The 13,695-nt window shown below is 38.8% G+C and overlaps 1 protein-coding gene across 1 annotated transcript in view; it reads left to right on the top strand.

Moving 5' to 3' along the window:
- CSGALNACT2 (chondroitin sulfate N-acetylgalactosaminyltransferase 2) overlaps nucleotides 1–10,455 on the top strand; it is a 31,472-nt gene extending 21,017 nt beyond the window's left edge. Inside the window, exons 3-8 of the mRNA XM_061450189.1 lie at nucleotides 3,877–4,093; nucleotides 4,606–4,707; nucleotides 4,950–5,128; nucleotides 6,568–6,662; nucleotides 8,133–8,214; nucleotides 9,349–10,455. Of these exons, the coding sequence (XP_061306173.1) occupies nucleotides 3,877–4,093; nucleotides 4,606–4,707; nucleotides 4,950–5,128; nucleotides 6,568–6,662; nucleotides 8,133–8,214; nucleotides 9,349–9,641 (968 nt within the window). The 3' untranslated portion in view covers nucleotides 9,642–10,455. The remainder of the gene's footprint in view (nucleotides 1–3,876; nucleotides 4,094–4,605; nucleotides 4,708–4,949; nucleotides 5,129–6,567; nucleotides 6,663–8,132; nucleotides 8,215–9,348) is intronic.
- Nucleotides 10,456–13,695: the final 3,240 nt, after the last annotated feature.

Genomic DNA, 13,695 nt, shown 5'->3' with positions numbered 1-13,695 from the left:
CCCTAGAGAGGATAAAAGTTGGAATATTACATATTTTCACAAATGAAGGGGTCTAGGACTACAAACAGTGAACCTAATTGATGAATTGGGCATTCTAAGATAGTCCTGGATTAAAAATAGTTTTTTTTGAGATCAGTATTTGATGTTCAGAAACGGAGGATAAGTAAAATGGGAAGAGCATAATAGTATTACCTCTGCCCATCCCCTTTCTTCAGAAGCCTAGGACATTAAATCTTGAATAGTGATGCAAAACTCATTGAGGAGCTTTCATGGACATCTGTACTTTACTATCAGTGTAACTGGGTTATTTGGGTTACATTTATCAGTGTAATGCATTTATTTTATCAAGTTATTAAAAGCTCTTCCATTGGTTAGATGTTTAACTTTTGGAAAATAGAGGCATTAGTGTATTTTCAGAAGTTAATTGTTGGTTAGCTAATCTCTAATGAAGGTCTTGTTACTGAATGTCTATCAGAATTCGATTGCTTTTGTTTGGGTCTATTTCTCTTGCTTCTGTGTTTCCAGTTGTAACTGGGCAAAGTCCAGAAACTGTCTTTAGGTCTGAATCTCAAGGAAAACTTCCAGCCCATCCTTGGCATATAAAAGATTGTTTATCCCAGCCCTACAAGGTCAGGGTCAAAACTTCCAGAGTCCCTGCCATCCACAGAACAGTTTTGACTGCTTATCATGCAAAATACGCCCTTTAGTATGACCTGCATATGACCAGAAATTGGCCAGTGTCCTGGAACTTCAACTGACGATTTTAGTATACAGAAATAAGGGACATCTCTTAAATTCCATAAACACTTTCTTGGTAACATGCATGGTATCTGGAAAAGAAATAATAGTATTCAAGGCAATAGAAGAACAGCTTTTTGGCTTTAATAGTAATTGATTCCTAGTATTCCTAGATTTGTTTGGTGAGAAACAGAACTCTGAGAAGGGACTAAAGCTTCATGACCAGGAATAACAGCTGTTAAATTATTTCTGCTGCTTTTTACCTCTTTGCTTGTAGAGCTCTATTTTGGATGGCAGCCAGCATATGCTAGTTGGAAGGTGAGATAGCAAGTTTTATTACATGAGTCAGTCCCAAGTGTTAAAAACCTGAATATGCTAAGAAGTAAAACAGATGTGGGTTCTTTTTCTGGCTGTTTCAGTTCTGGCTTCTGTGTGTAGAAGCTTTAATCCCATAAAAGTATTCAAATTAGTAGATTGCCTGTGGAGGTTAGCTCATAGTGAAGAGCATATACTATTTTAAAAAGTGTGGCACTGGTAGGATGCTGAGATTCAAAAGCTGGGAATCTCCTAGCAATTAAATGTTGGCAAGGCACTACTGAAATTCATATTAAGGTCTTTATGAACTAACAGCAATGGTAGTTTTTTAAAGTTACTTCAATCTACAAATTTTTCGTCGGTACTACAGCCTTCTGTTGCAAACTGACATCTAAGCCTGTCCTTTGATTAGAGATAACCGACTGACAACTGTGACATGCTTTTCAAAAACTTCACTTTTATAAATCGTATTTTCATCTGTAAACAGCTATTAGATACCAAAGAAAGGAATGTAATCTGAAATACTGAATGTGAGTTTATGCAGGATTACTGGTACAAGTATTTGCTGTGTTGCATGAAGGCAAGGTGCACAAATGCCATGGTGGCATCAGCTGTAATCATCTTCAGTAACCAAGAAGCTGTTTTCAAGGTACAGTGCTAGACTATGCAGCACAAAGGGTTGAAGGGGAAAAGGGTTGAGAGGGATTTAAGATCTTTTTCTTCTTCTAAGAATCAACACTGTGGACTTCCATTGTTTGAAACACACTTTTCAGTACTTGTAATTAATACTGATTTGAAACTGTCATGCTGAGCATTAAAATGTGCTGCATATTTTATGCAGTTTTGTGTTCACAAAAGAATAAATACAGATTTCTGTCTCTTAGTGTTCATTTCAAAATTTTTTCATAGGGTAAAAAGCATTTAAGGTGAAAAGTTGTATTCAGACACCATTGACTTTCAGTGTAAAGGCATTAGCTTGTTCTGCTACAACATATCTCCCACACACCCTGTGTGGTGGACATCCATGTATCCCATCTGGTGTGCCAGTGCACATGCTTGCCTGCAGGAAAGGGTGCATTACAGAGCTGAGTGTAGGAGTGGTATAGGGAGCTGTGAAAGAATGGCGGTTGGGCAGATACAGGATGGGGCAGGAAGAAGCAACATCAGTGAATGAAAAGGGATTTGGTCTGGGGAGAGAGGCTGGAGCAGAGGAGTATGGAGGGAATTAGGTAGATCTCGGGAAAGGACTCTTTGGAAATGGAGCCTGGGTTATAGAGGAAAAAAGTTGGGGCAAGGTGGTGTATGCATTCCTTGCTTCTTGTGTTGAATGAGAAAGTAATGGGAGGAAGGAGCATGGAGGAATACTTGTATGGGGATAGTAGAGAGAGAGAAGAGGCAAAACTTTCTATTCAAGGCAGACAAAACAAAGCTGCTCTAAGTTTGAGGACTGTTCCCTTCACATACCTTGACCCCTCTTGATTTCAGTTGCAAAAAGGACAATAATCACAGCATGTGTGTGTATATATATATATATATATATATAAAAATATATATATATAAGGACAGTATACTGAGCACAAAAGACAACCCGTTGTGTCACCAGAACCGTTTGTTTATCCTGTGCCCTGCCACCTTCTTTTGGTGGGAGCCTGTGAGAGGATTTTAGGTGCTCTGGAGGCTGCTTTGCAGAAGAAGAGGCAGTCTAGGCCTGCTGAATGAGTGAATGGAGATACACTGGCTGTATGGTGTGAAGGCAGGTGTGTGGTCTCTGTGGCCCGCTCAAAATTCTTTGGTTCATAGAATAGTTTATGTTTCTTGTCTATCATACACCTTTTCCTTGTGGGTGAGAGGAGAGCAGAGACGGGATGAATGTAGGGCAGTTCTGTTGGAGTATTTTTCCCCTCATCATCTCTTGCTCTCAGATTAGTATGGATACAGAATTAACAACACAAAGCTCAATCGAGCCAATGCCACAGATGAGTCTTGGTCTTTTGCTTTGTGGTAAAAAATTAGAGAGGCTGTTGGCTTAACTTGCTTCCTTGATGTCCTTAAATGACCCATATTCTGAATGGGTTAGACTTTCCAACCCATTAAGAGTGAAATTTCTCTAAATAGGTAATCCGGTTTATAGAGGACTGCTGGTGTTTTCTCAGTGTTACAGTTAGGTAGGAAACTTCTGCCTAGGACTGTGGCTATAGTGAAATACCACTGTCTTTATTTATCACAGAGAAAGTACTGTAGCTAATGGTCAGCAATGAAAGCAATTTTAGAGCATTCCAGCATTTATCACACATTATTTTTTTTTTAGATATCACATTTCAGATTTTCCAGGCTTTGTCAAGCAAGTTACTCTGTCATTTGTTCTGCCCACAGCTTGTGTTATGCTAATTGCTGGCCAGATGATCTCAGCTTTTACTGTGGACTAGCTCTGGGGATGATCCTTACTGAAGGCCTTAAGAACAGGCAATAATAGATTTCGGTCATCCTTTTCAATATCAAATAGCCGAATTCCCTTTCTGTTGGGAAGACCAAACTAATGCTGCCTGAGAAGTTTATGTAGGATGATAAAGTCTGTTGTGGTCTCTAAGAAGCAAGGGAAGCCGGAGCTTGTTTGGGACTGTTTCTCAGATCTGGTGTAGGAGGATAGAAAGTTATTGTGATTGTTGATGGTTTGTAAATTGTTCGTTTTTAGGAAAACCCCAGAAGCTTTTTCCCTAAAGGTTTATTTATCCGCTTCTATAGTTCTTTGGAAAAACAGTGTGTCTAAAATACAATTGCTGGGATCTTTGACTTTACAAATTACTTGTGTGAATTATTCTTCAGGTTACTATCGTACAGAAAGAGATAAAGGGACACAGTATGAGCTGTTTTATAAGAAGATGGATGGCATGGAATACAGGCATGTCACCTTGTTCCGACCTTTTGGACCCCTCATGAAAGTGAAGAGTGAAACAGTCGATATTTCTAGATCAATCATTAACATTATTGTCCCTCTTGCTGGAAGAACTGAGGCATTTGCACAATTTATGCAAAACTTTAGGTAGGTGTATGAGATTATATAGTGAGCTTTATTGCTGATTTTTCAGTATCTTGTTTCCTTTTCAAAATGAATTTCCAGAACTAATGATTCCAACATTGTGTGCAGCTGCCTTGGGATGCTTGTAATTGAGCCTACTATATGGAGAAAACGTTCCTTCTAAAACGATTTAAGAGATTCTCAAATTGCACTTCTAGACCAAATGCCAGGGCTGTTGTGAACCTGGACACAGATGATCTTGAACATCATTTTCATGTTTACATCAGCTTTTGAGTGCCTGTTTATAAAATAAGGTGTTGGAATGAGACACACAGTATTGGAACCTTCTGATTCAAGTGGGAAAGATGGGGAAAGAAAAGGGAAAACATTTTTCCTTGTTTTCTTTAGAAGCTAGTTGAAGTCTAACCAGAATACTTAAATATGCTAATACTTTTACATGTAACAGCTTTTAAGCACCTGAAGCTTCTGTTGTGTTGCAAGTAATTATTAATATCAGCTTATATTTGTACTTACAGGGATGTGTGTATTCATCAGGATAAGCGTGTTCACCTCACAGTGGTGTATTTTGGACAAGATGGGCTATCAGAAGTAAAAGGCATCCTAGAATCTGTAGCTGGGTAAGTGTGTTGATCCAATGTCAGTCAATGCAAACAATATTGATTGGCATTTAAAACGCTTTGTTGTTTGTTGGAACAGATATTTTTCTTTCCTCATCCTGATGATATAACAGGATTGTTTTGGGTTTTTTAATTTCTGGAATGAAATTATTGTAAAATGCTGAGAAAGTATAAATGATCCATTCTGCCCCCTTCCCCCCCCCCCCCGATTTATTTTGTATTTGGCTCTCTTTTTGTTTTAGAGAAACAAGCTTCCACAATTACACACTTGTCTCTCTGAATGAGGAATTTAACCGAGGCCGAGGACTTGATGTGGGTGCCAGAGCCTGGGAAAAGGGCGAGGTCCTGATGTTCTTCTGTGATGTTGATGTTTATTTCACAGCTGAGTTCCTCAACAGTTGTCGCTTAAATGCTGAGCCTGGTATGTTTCTTTACAGTTGCTATAACCCAGTCTTGTTGCCTTGTTTTGCTTAAACTGACAATAGAAAACTAGCTTGAAAGGTGGAGATTATTCAATACTATGAACCTGGGAAGATGAAAAATACCCTTCACACAAAGGACAGTAGTATTTAGACTGAGATTTTTGTCTTAGTGTAACTTGTTTTAAGAACATGTTGCCTTTTTGTATAAGAAGTACAATTTTCTTAAGGTTTGGCTGTCTAAAAGAAAGTTGGACATTTTAACTGCTTTAACAACTGGTCTGCATGTAAATTTGTATAACAAAACTCAGTGTGGCACTTGCAGTGGAAGATGATTTTTGTTGTACTGAAATCTCTTAACAAGTTTGATTTATGTCTTCTCGCACTTGTGTGGCCAAGACACACCATGTATGAAAGGGTTTCAGTAGAGCTACACAGTGTGCTCCTTAGAGAGACTGAGCTAATGTTCCACATTTACATACCAAGCTCTGAAATTTTATGACCATTTTTCTCAAGTTTGTATGAAGCCTGTTTGTTCTACCAGCTTCTGGATAAAGCTTTCTCAAGGTAACAAGACTGTTGGTTAAGACCACCTCCTGTCAAACATTTGCTTGGCTTTATTTTGTTTTTTTTTTAATGCTTACTCTTATTCTGGAGTTGTCATAGCCAGAAACCGTTTTCTCCAAATGTCAGTTTGGAATGAATAGATACTTCCTCTTCACATAATAAACAGGCAAGAAATTCTGCTATAAACCAGATATTTGGATGCTGTTTCTTGCTTTTTCTTTCATTTCTGTCTCTGCACTTGATGAAACGAGTTATATAAATAATTGGAAAAACTTTGGAGGGGAGCATCTTGTGAGCTTTCATAAGGAAGGCAGTTCGAGAGACTGCTTGACAATTCATACCGAGAGTTTGTCACCTTTGCTGCAAGCGAGATCTGTAATTCTTCTCACACATTCAGAGTTCATGCCCAAGTCAGGATACTGAGTATTCTTGTGGGATGTGGTCAGTATCTTTGTGGCACTGGCAGTGCAAGAGATCCTTGAAAAATATCTATCTGGCTTTTGTAATAGGCATAGAAGTGGTGTCACAGCATAATCAGAATACTCACGATGTTTAATGCCCTTGCAAGATGTCCCAGGTGTACGCGCTTTTACATGCTTGTGCAAACAGTCAAGCCCATAAAATTAGTCATTGCAAGGTGTCTCTTGGACTTGGTTTTTAGCTTTACTGTATAATATTATTGCAGGGATTTTTCACAGACATCTAATGTGACACTGTGATATGTAATATATGTATAATATACATATATAAGTATTTATAACTATATATAAATGTATACGTGTAGAGTATATATAAACAAAGAGAGTATTCCTAGTTTCTTCTTGCTTTCAGAAAGTGTGCCCACAGTGAGTAACAATTACCTTTTTAATTCCAGGGAAAAAGGTATTTTATCCTGTGGTATTCAGCCTTTACAATCCTGCTATTGTCTATGCCAACCAAGATATACCAGCCCCTGTGGAGCAACAACTGGTAAGCAGTGTGGTTTATTCTGAATAGAAATTAACTATGCTTTGTATCAAAACAAAAGTAAATGTAACTTAATAGTCTGTTTGAGATATCTTATGACCTTTGGCAGTGCATATCTAAACACTTTATGGGCAAAGCACTTGGAAGAAAATCTTATCAAATAAGAAGAAACCCTCAATCTTAGATGTACTTGGAGCTCTAGACTAAAAAAACCCAAACCAAAACCCAAAAGCTTTAGTCAAATGAAATTGGTGTTTCTGATCTGTTGTTTAATTCTGGCTTGGAAAGCCACTATTTTACGAGGATAGTGGCATAACATGGCAGCAATTTTCACCTTAAGTTCCAGCAAAGTGGTGAAAGGCAAAAACCTATGAATGATGTTTGATAGGCTTCCCTCAGTATGGACTCTTTGCTAACTACCAAATGATAGTTGCAGGAAGTGTACCATGTAACTCAAGGTGGGCTAAGATGTCTAGTCAGTTGTTTTTTTTTCTTGTGTGCTGTGGACAGCTGTACCCTGTGCAGATTATTTCTTTACCTTTGCCATCCAAGCATCTGCTAGAATCATTGACTGTTATACTGCTAATTTTGTCTTGCTTTTGGAATGAGAAACACACACTGCTTCTAGGGAACCTTGTAGTCAAAACAATAAACAGACCCCACAAACATTCAAGAGAATAAGTTTAAGGATTGTTCAGGGCTCATCAGAAAGAAGTGCTGTATTTCTGGATCTTTGTTGCCTGAAGATGGAATGGCCACAGTCAGTGTGCAGCTTGCCTCTCTTTCAAGAGACTGCATAAATGAAATTGGGTTTTGCAGCTGGGACTTTGACGTAGACAGCTTTGGAGGAGAGAAAGGAGAGTGCAACACAGCCTTACTAAAAGAAAAAAAAACCAAACATGCTAATGATCACCCCTGTATTTCTTGCAAGGATCCTCGTGAAAGTAGGAGGGAAGGTTTTACATGTGCCCTCAAGTAGTCACAGCTGAGGGGAGTGAGCTGCTGCCTGACAGTTCTGGTGTTTGCTTTTTTGAATTGAAAAATGTTATGGTTGCTGCCTTCAATCGCAAAACTTACTTTTCTTTTTCTCATCATATCAGAACAAGAAGAGACAAATGTGGCCTTAGAAACCAGGTAGGAATTGGAGTGTTGGGAACAAATGATCTGGCAATAGACTACCAAAAATTCACTGCTTGGTCTGAGCAGATATATAGAAAATAGAGGTGGTGTGGCAGAAAGGAAACATAGAAATAGCAATAAGAGGAAGTATTTGGAATCAAATGGCAAAGGGTGAACATCAGCTAAATTAGGAAGCCCACATCTGTGCATTACACAGAAATACTAGAAGTGTTATATGATGTATCCTGCACTGAGCAAATGAACAGAAGAGCTTAGTGTTCTACAAAATTAAGTGCAATATATCTCCTTCATGGTATTTTGCATTTCAAAGTGTTAACTGTTTTATAATTGCAGGTACACAAGAAGGATTCTGGTTTCTGGCGGGATTTTGGCTTTGGGATGACTTGTCAATATCGGACAGACTTTTTGACTGTTGGTAAGATGAAAATGAAAAAAAAAAGATTGTGTTTAAAAATTAATTCTCAGTTATCTACTGACAGGAGAGTGATGCATTTGTTTGCTATTTTCCAAGCGCAGCAGTCAGGTTTGCTTGACAAGTTTGACCAAAGAAATAAATAAGATTTTTTTACATTTTCATATCCCATCTGATGAGTGTTGATTAAAAGTCACAGTATTTTTTTTAGTATCAACCTTTCACTATAGAACTTCTAAAATCGTTCTTTTTCTTGTACTTTGACTGTCTGAAGCAAATTAATCAAGTTTAAGAAAAACATCCCTCAAATAAACCACTAACATATATAGGAAGCATTCAAAATCTTTCTTTGAAATAACCTTGAGTAATTGAAGAGTTGTTTGTCTTTAGCAGTATGCATTACCACCCCCTTGTGGCATGCTGTTAAAACTGAGAGCAAGCTAGGTGTGCTTAAATTTGGAAAACCATCTTGAAGACAGCCTGCCATAAGGTGTAATGATGTAGCCCTATGTGCTGTAAAATGGCTTGAATGCAGGCTGATTGCTGATAGCAGTCCTATTGCCATGTGTAAAGTATACGCTAAAGGAAGTCTTCATGTGTTTTGAAATTTTGCATGAGTTTGGGTCAGTTTACACTGTGGTTCTGAAAAGGCAAGAAAACTTAAAATGGTGAAACAGGTTCCTTTCCTTAGTCTGTATTTTTTAGTTGTGACCAATGGAGTAGTTGCTGGCACGTTTAGAAAGGGCTTTTTATATGAGGCATGACTGCTTCATTTTTCAGTTGCTAAAATCTATTCTGATTGCTAAAAATAACCCAGAAGCATACCCAGTGAGATTTGCATGCAGTTTTCTGCAGCTGTCACATGAGATGTCATGCATAATGTGATATGGGGACACTGTTCTAAGAGACTTTCTGAAGCCAGCAGTGCATGATCTGTATCCTGGGCAGTTTCCACCACAAAGGATGTGGTATGATTGAAGCCCCTCTCCTTCAATTTGGCATGGTTTGGCATGGAAAACTTAAATAACTGGTATGTCACACCAGATTTGGTAATACATTATACAAGGAGCATTGCTCTTTTTGCCTTGCATCTGGTCTGTGTGCCAAAATAACTTTTTCTGATATTGTTTTTCATAGGGGGTTTTGACTTGGAAGTGAAAGGCTGGGGTGGTGAGGATGTTCACCTTTACAGAAAGTACTTGCATGGTGACCTTATTGTGATCAGGACACCGGTCCCTGGTCTCTTTCACCTCTGGCATGAGAAGCATTGTGCAGATGAACTCACTCCAGAGCAGTATCGCATGTGTATCCAGTCCAAAGCCATGAATGAGGCCTCTCACTCGCACCTTGGGATGCTGGTCTTCAGGGAGGAGATCGAGACTCACCTCCGTAAGCAGGCTTACAGGACTAACAGCGAAGCAGTGGGTTAAATGTCAACCCTGTGACTTTCGATGACTTCAAATTCACAATGAACCAGCACCATTTTACAGCCTTAATTCAGCTTAACAATGCAGTGCCTCTCTTTTTCAGTGAAGAAGAGTTTAAAGGGTTTTTGGTTCTTGTATTTGTTTTCCAAGTAATTCTTTGACTGTTACGCTGTTACCTAGATATCTTGCAAGTTCAAGCACCTCAAATAAATTGGAAAGTGTATGTAGTTCAAGGAAAGAGACTTGAGTATGGATTGGAAAATCAGTGGAATGTATAACTCGACACTTTTCCACATGGTACATTTCAATTTTTATATTTGCATTATTTTAAGAATTAAATAATCTTTTGTGTTGTCTTGGGTATTTTCAGTCTGTATGGCTCACTGCTCTGTGACTTTAGAAGGACACTATACTTACACTCCATTGTAGAAACGAGAAAGGTGTGAAAAATAATTTCACCATAAAAGTTGTACAGGATGTGCTGACTGGTATGTCAGCTGTTCAGGTTGCTGATTCACAGCAGAGGCTTGGTGCCACATTTGCTATATTAACAGACATTCACATGGTTGAATATAGAGTTATTCGTATGGGTGGAGGGGAATGAAAATCTTTAAGTGGAATTTTAGAGCATATAATGTAATTTCACACTGCAAACCAGACACAACGTTCTTGTCTCTGTGTCTCTCAACTCAAGACAAGTTGGGAGCGTTGTTCCAGTAGGGTATTTCTGGGTCTGGTCTTTTCCCACAATAGATGCCACATTACAGAATTCCTTCTAAGAACTGAGCTATGCTATTAAACTTATTTGTTTAAAGATTTTTGGCTCCACTCCTCCTTATTCAAAGGTCCTGTGTGTACATCTCATCCTTTAAGTTGAGGAACCATGTTTTCATTCCCATATAAATTTATTAGAGGCCCATTTGCTATTATGCTAGTATTGTCCATTGCTTTCTTTTTCTGGCATTTTCCTGATATGTTTTTGGAAAGACCATCATACACTGTCAGCTGTTTCTGTGACTAAAAAAGCAAGTGCTATTACACCCTTTCCTCGTACAATGGTCTCCATTCAACTGATTATCTTAGTAACTTTATTCTTTTTCAGTTTGAGGGCATTTTAGTTGGGTTGGGGGGGGGGTGGGGTTGTTTTTTGTTTGTTTTTGTCTTTTTTTTGCTTGCTGGCTTTATTTTAAACATGCATAAGCAGAATTATGCTGTGGTCTCTTTAGTGCCTTGTACAATGGCACTACTACTTTGCTGCTTTCTTATTGGGTATTTTGGGATACGTAAGCAGTTTAAATTCAGGCAGGTGATTTTTCTCCATGTTGTTTTATATGCTACCATATGGCATGCCTCATTTTTAATACATGTGTTTATAGACTGAATGCTGAAAATGCTAATTCAGTGGTTAAACCGTTTGCATGGTCTCTACTGAATTTAGAAATGAGTTGAAAACTCTTCTCAAGCCAAGTAAAGACCTGTTCATGAATTCAGTTTGCTTCAAGAATTCTGAAGGCAACTAAAGATATAAATGGTTGATGTCTGAATAGCAGATATGCTGTGCAAATACTTCCAGGCACTGATCCTTTTTATATGTACATAAAATTTGCCTTTATGTAACTTATTGTGGAGAACAGTGTACTGTATTGTACTTAGAGTGAAGAGAATACATTGCAAGACTTCTTGCAATTTATATTCTCAACATAATAAATGGAATTTCTGCATTTTAGAAATTGTTTTAAGCTGTTTCTTTGAAATAAGTTTTTACAATAATATTTTACAAGGCAGATGACACTCTGGATTCAGGTAATAGTATTTCGAGCAAGAAGTTCAACCAGCTCATATTTCCATCTCAAGTGAGTATCTACCCAGACCAGATAGGAAAGTACAGAGTGAGTTCCCCAGACAACTTCAACTTATACCAGACGTTATCTTTAAGATGTCTGGTGGTTCCTAACAAAAATGATAATGTACCAGAGTGGAAATGATTAATACATAAGCGTGATGATTTGGGGTAAAGATATAAGTGGGACTTTCTACTGATCCTTCAGCCCTTAAGACTTCAGCTGCTACTGCTGTTCTGGTTCAGCTGCACAAGCATAAGCATCAGAAATGCCTCTCACTGATACCAGTGCTGCTTGGCATGTACTGGAATGGATACTGAGGTAGTGCAGAGGTGGTAAGCATTGCTGCACCTCAGCTCTTACCACTCAGCCAGTACCCCAGAAGGATCCGGTTGTCCCAGTTTCCATGTTTTGGAAACACAGCAGGTTGCTGATGCTGATAGCCAGGTCTCTTCTGCTATTTTCCACTGGGTGGTTGTGCTTATCAGCAAGGGGCAAGGAAAGAGAACAGTGTCAGTTGCCCACATCTGTGCCCTCAAAAATCATCTGCAGTGTTGATGCTGGAAGGCAATTGAAGTCATGAGCTGAATGCAGTCAACAGAAACCAGTGAAAATTTGTTTTTCATTTCACCATGCCAAAACATGGAAGTGAATGTGTTAGGGTTAAAAGGAAGTCAGAACTCTTAGAAACAGTTAACTCTTAGAAATTATAGAAATCAAGGTTGGGTATTGACACAACTGATTAGTTGAGGACTCCTGAACTTTCAAGTGCCTTTGCTGAGCCCTGCTTTTCTCCTGCCTTGGTTCAGGTCACTGCAATAACTGCATGGTGTAAGGCATGCATCAGCTGGGCAGCTTGTTAGGAGCATAGGCAACCATCACTGATGGCATTAGTTACAAAAGGCAGAGATGCTGGTATGGGCTGTGTTCTGTGTCAAGTCAATGCAAGATACTTGCAGCCCAATGGTAGTAGTAAGAACAATTTTAAGCACTGAATCTCCTTGGATGCATTTTGCTGCTGCCTGGTACTGGATTCTATATGCATGCCTCACTGAGTGCATCTGTGGGGAACACTTTCACTGCTAACAGTCGATCTGTAGAACACTTACAGCAGGAAAATACTTAACTCTAATAGTGCTTTGCAGGTTGTGGCATAGCTTATTAGCAACTTTGAGATGTGAAATTAAATCGGTTACTAAAAAACTGTTATTCATGGTTTACAATATACAGTTTCAGGGAATAATTACTAATCATGTACAGTTCATGCACCCCAATATCTTACAGTTTTACCTATTGTCTCTTATATGGTTAGTTTAGAGATTACAATCTGTACTTTTAAAACAGCTATTTATAATCTTCAATTAGTTTTTAAGTTGTTATGATTTTCAAGTATATTCAACTTGACTGTTTACACAAATGGATTATTTTGTCTATTTCAATAGGGATTCCCTAGAAGAGCACAGGCTGCTAACTAGTAATCCCCAAATAGAGAAAGGTGAAGACCTATGAATTACAGAGGGGATGATTCTGCTCACCGTACTGCTCTGAAAGTTACTTTGATTTGTACAAATACGTCATAAGATCACCACGTGGTGACTGCTTTCCTGGTGCTGTTCTGCTTTTCATCATTCTCTGGTAGTTTTTCTAGCAAAAAGTCCTCTGGAAGTGCTTCACTTTTCCTTGCTTCTGTGCCATAGTCTAAGCAAAAAGCATGGGTAGAGCCCACTTCAAGACTCAGATTTTGCAGTTGCTATCGATCACTGCTACATTATCCTAGGCTAACTGACCAGGCCTTTTCTCATCTATGAGGCTGTGCATGACAGTGGCATGTTAATTATGCTCCTGAGCAGTTAACACAAAGCAGAGTCACTGACCAGCACTGGTTAGAAAAATGTATGAATCTGGAAATGTGTTTTCCCCAAGTCCTTAGCATACCTGAAAGAAATTACACATGCTGTATTATATACTGAGAACTTGTATAGCTCACCTCCTTAAATCTCACGTTGTGTTTCTTGTGCTGTGTTTCATCTCTCAATGTGCTACCTTCCTTATTAACCCAGTCAGTTTTCCTTTGGTATGGCTCCTCCCTTACTTCTTCCAACTGTGCCTTAAGCCATCTGCCTTCCTTCAGTTCTGGTCCTGGCTCTTTGGTGACTCGGGCCGTTGGGAGCCCCAGCGGGTGGGGCTGAGTGGTGATGCCCAGCAAGGGAAACCCT

Source organism: Pezoporus flaviventris, unplaced genomic scaffold (genome assembly GCF_033815535.1).
Source record: "Pezoporus flaviventris isolate CSIRO_AGI_PZ_B2104156 unplaced genomic scaffold, CSIRO_AGI_Pfla_v1 ptg000001l, whole genome shotgun sequence".
In the NCBI taxonomy this organism is placed as follows: domain Eukaryota; kingdom Metazoa; phylum Chordata; class Aves; order Psittaciformes; family Psittacidae; genus Pezoporus; species Pezoporus flaviventris.
This window is presented reverse-complemented; position numbering and strand designations above follow the sequence as displayed.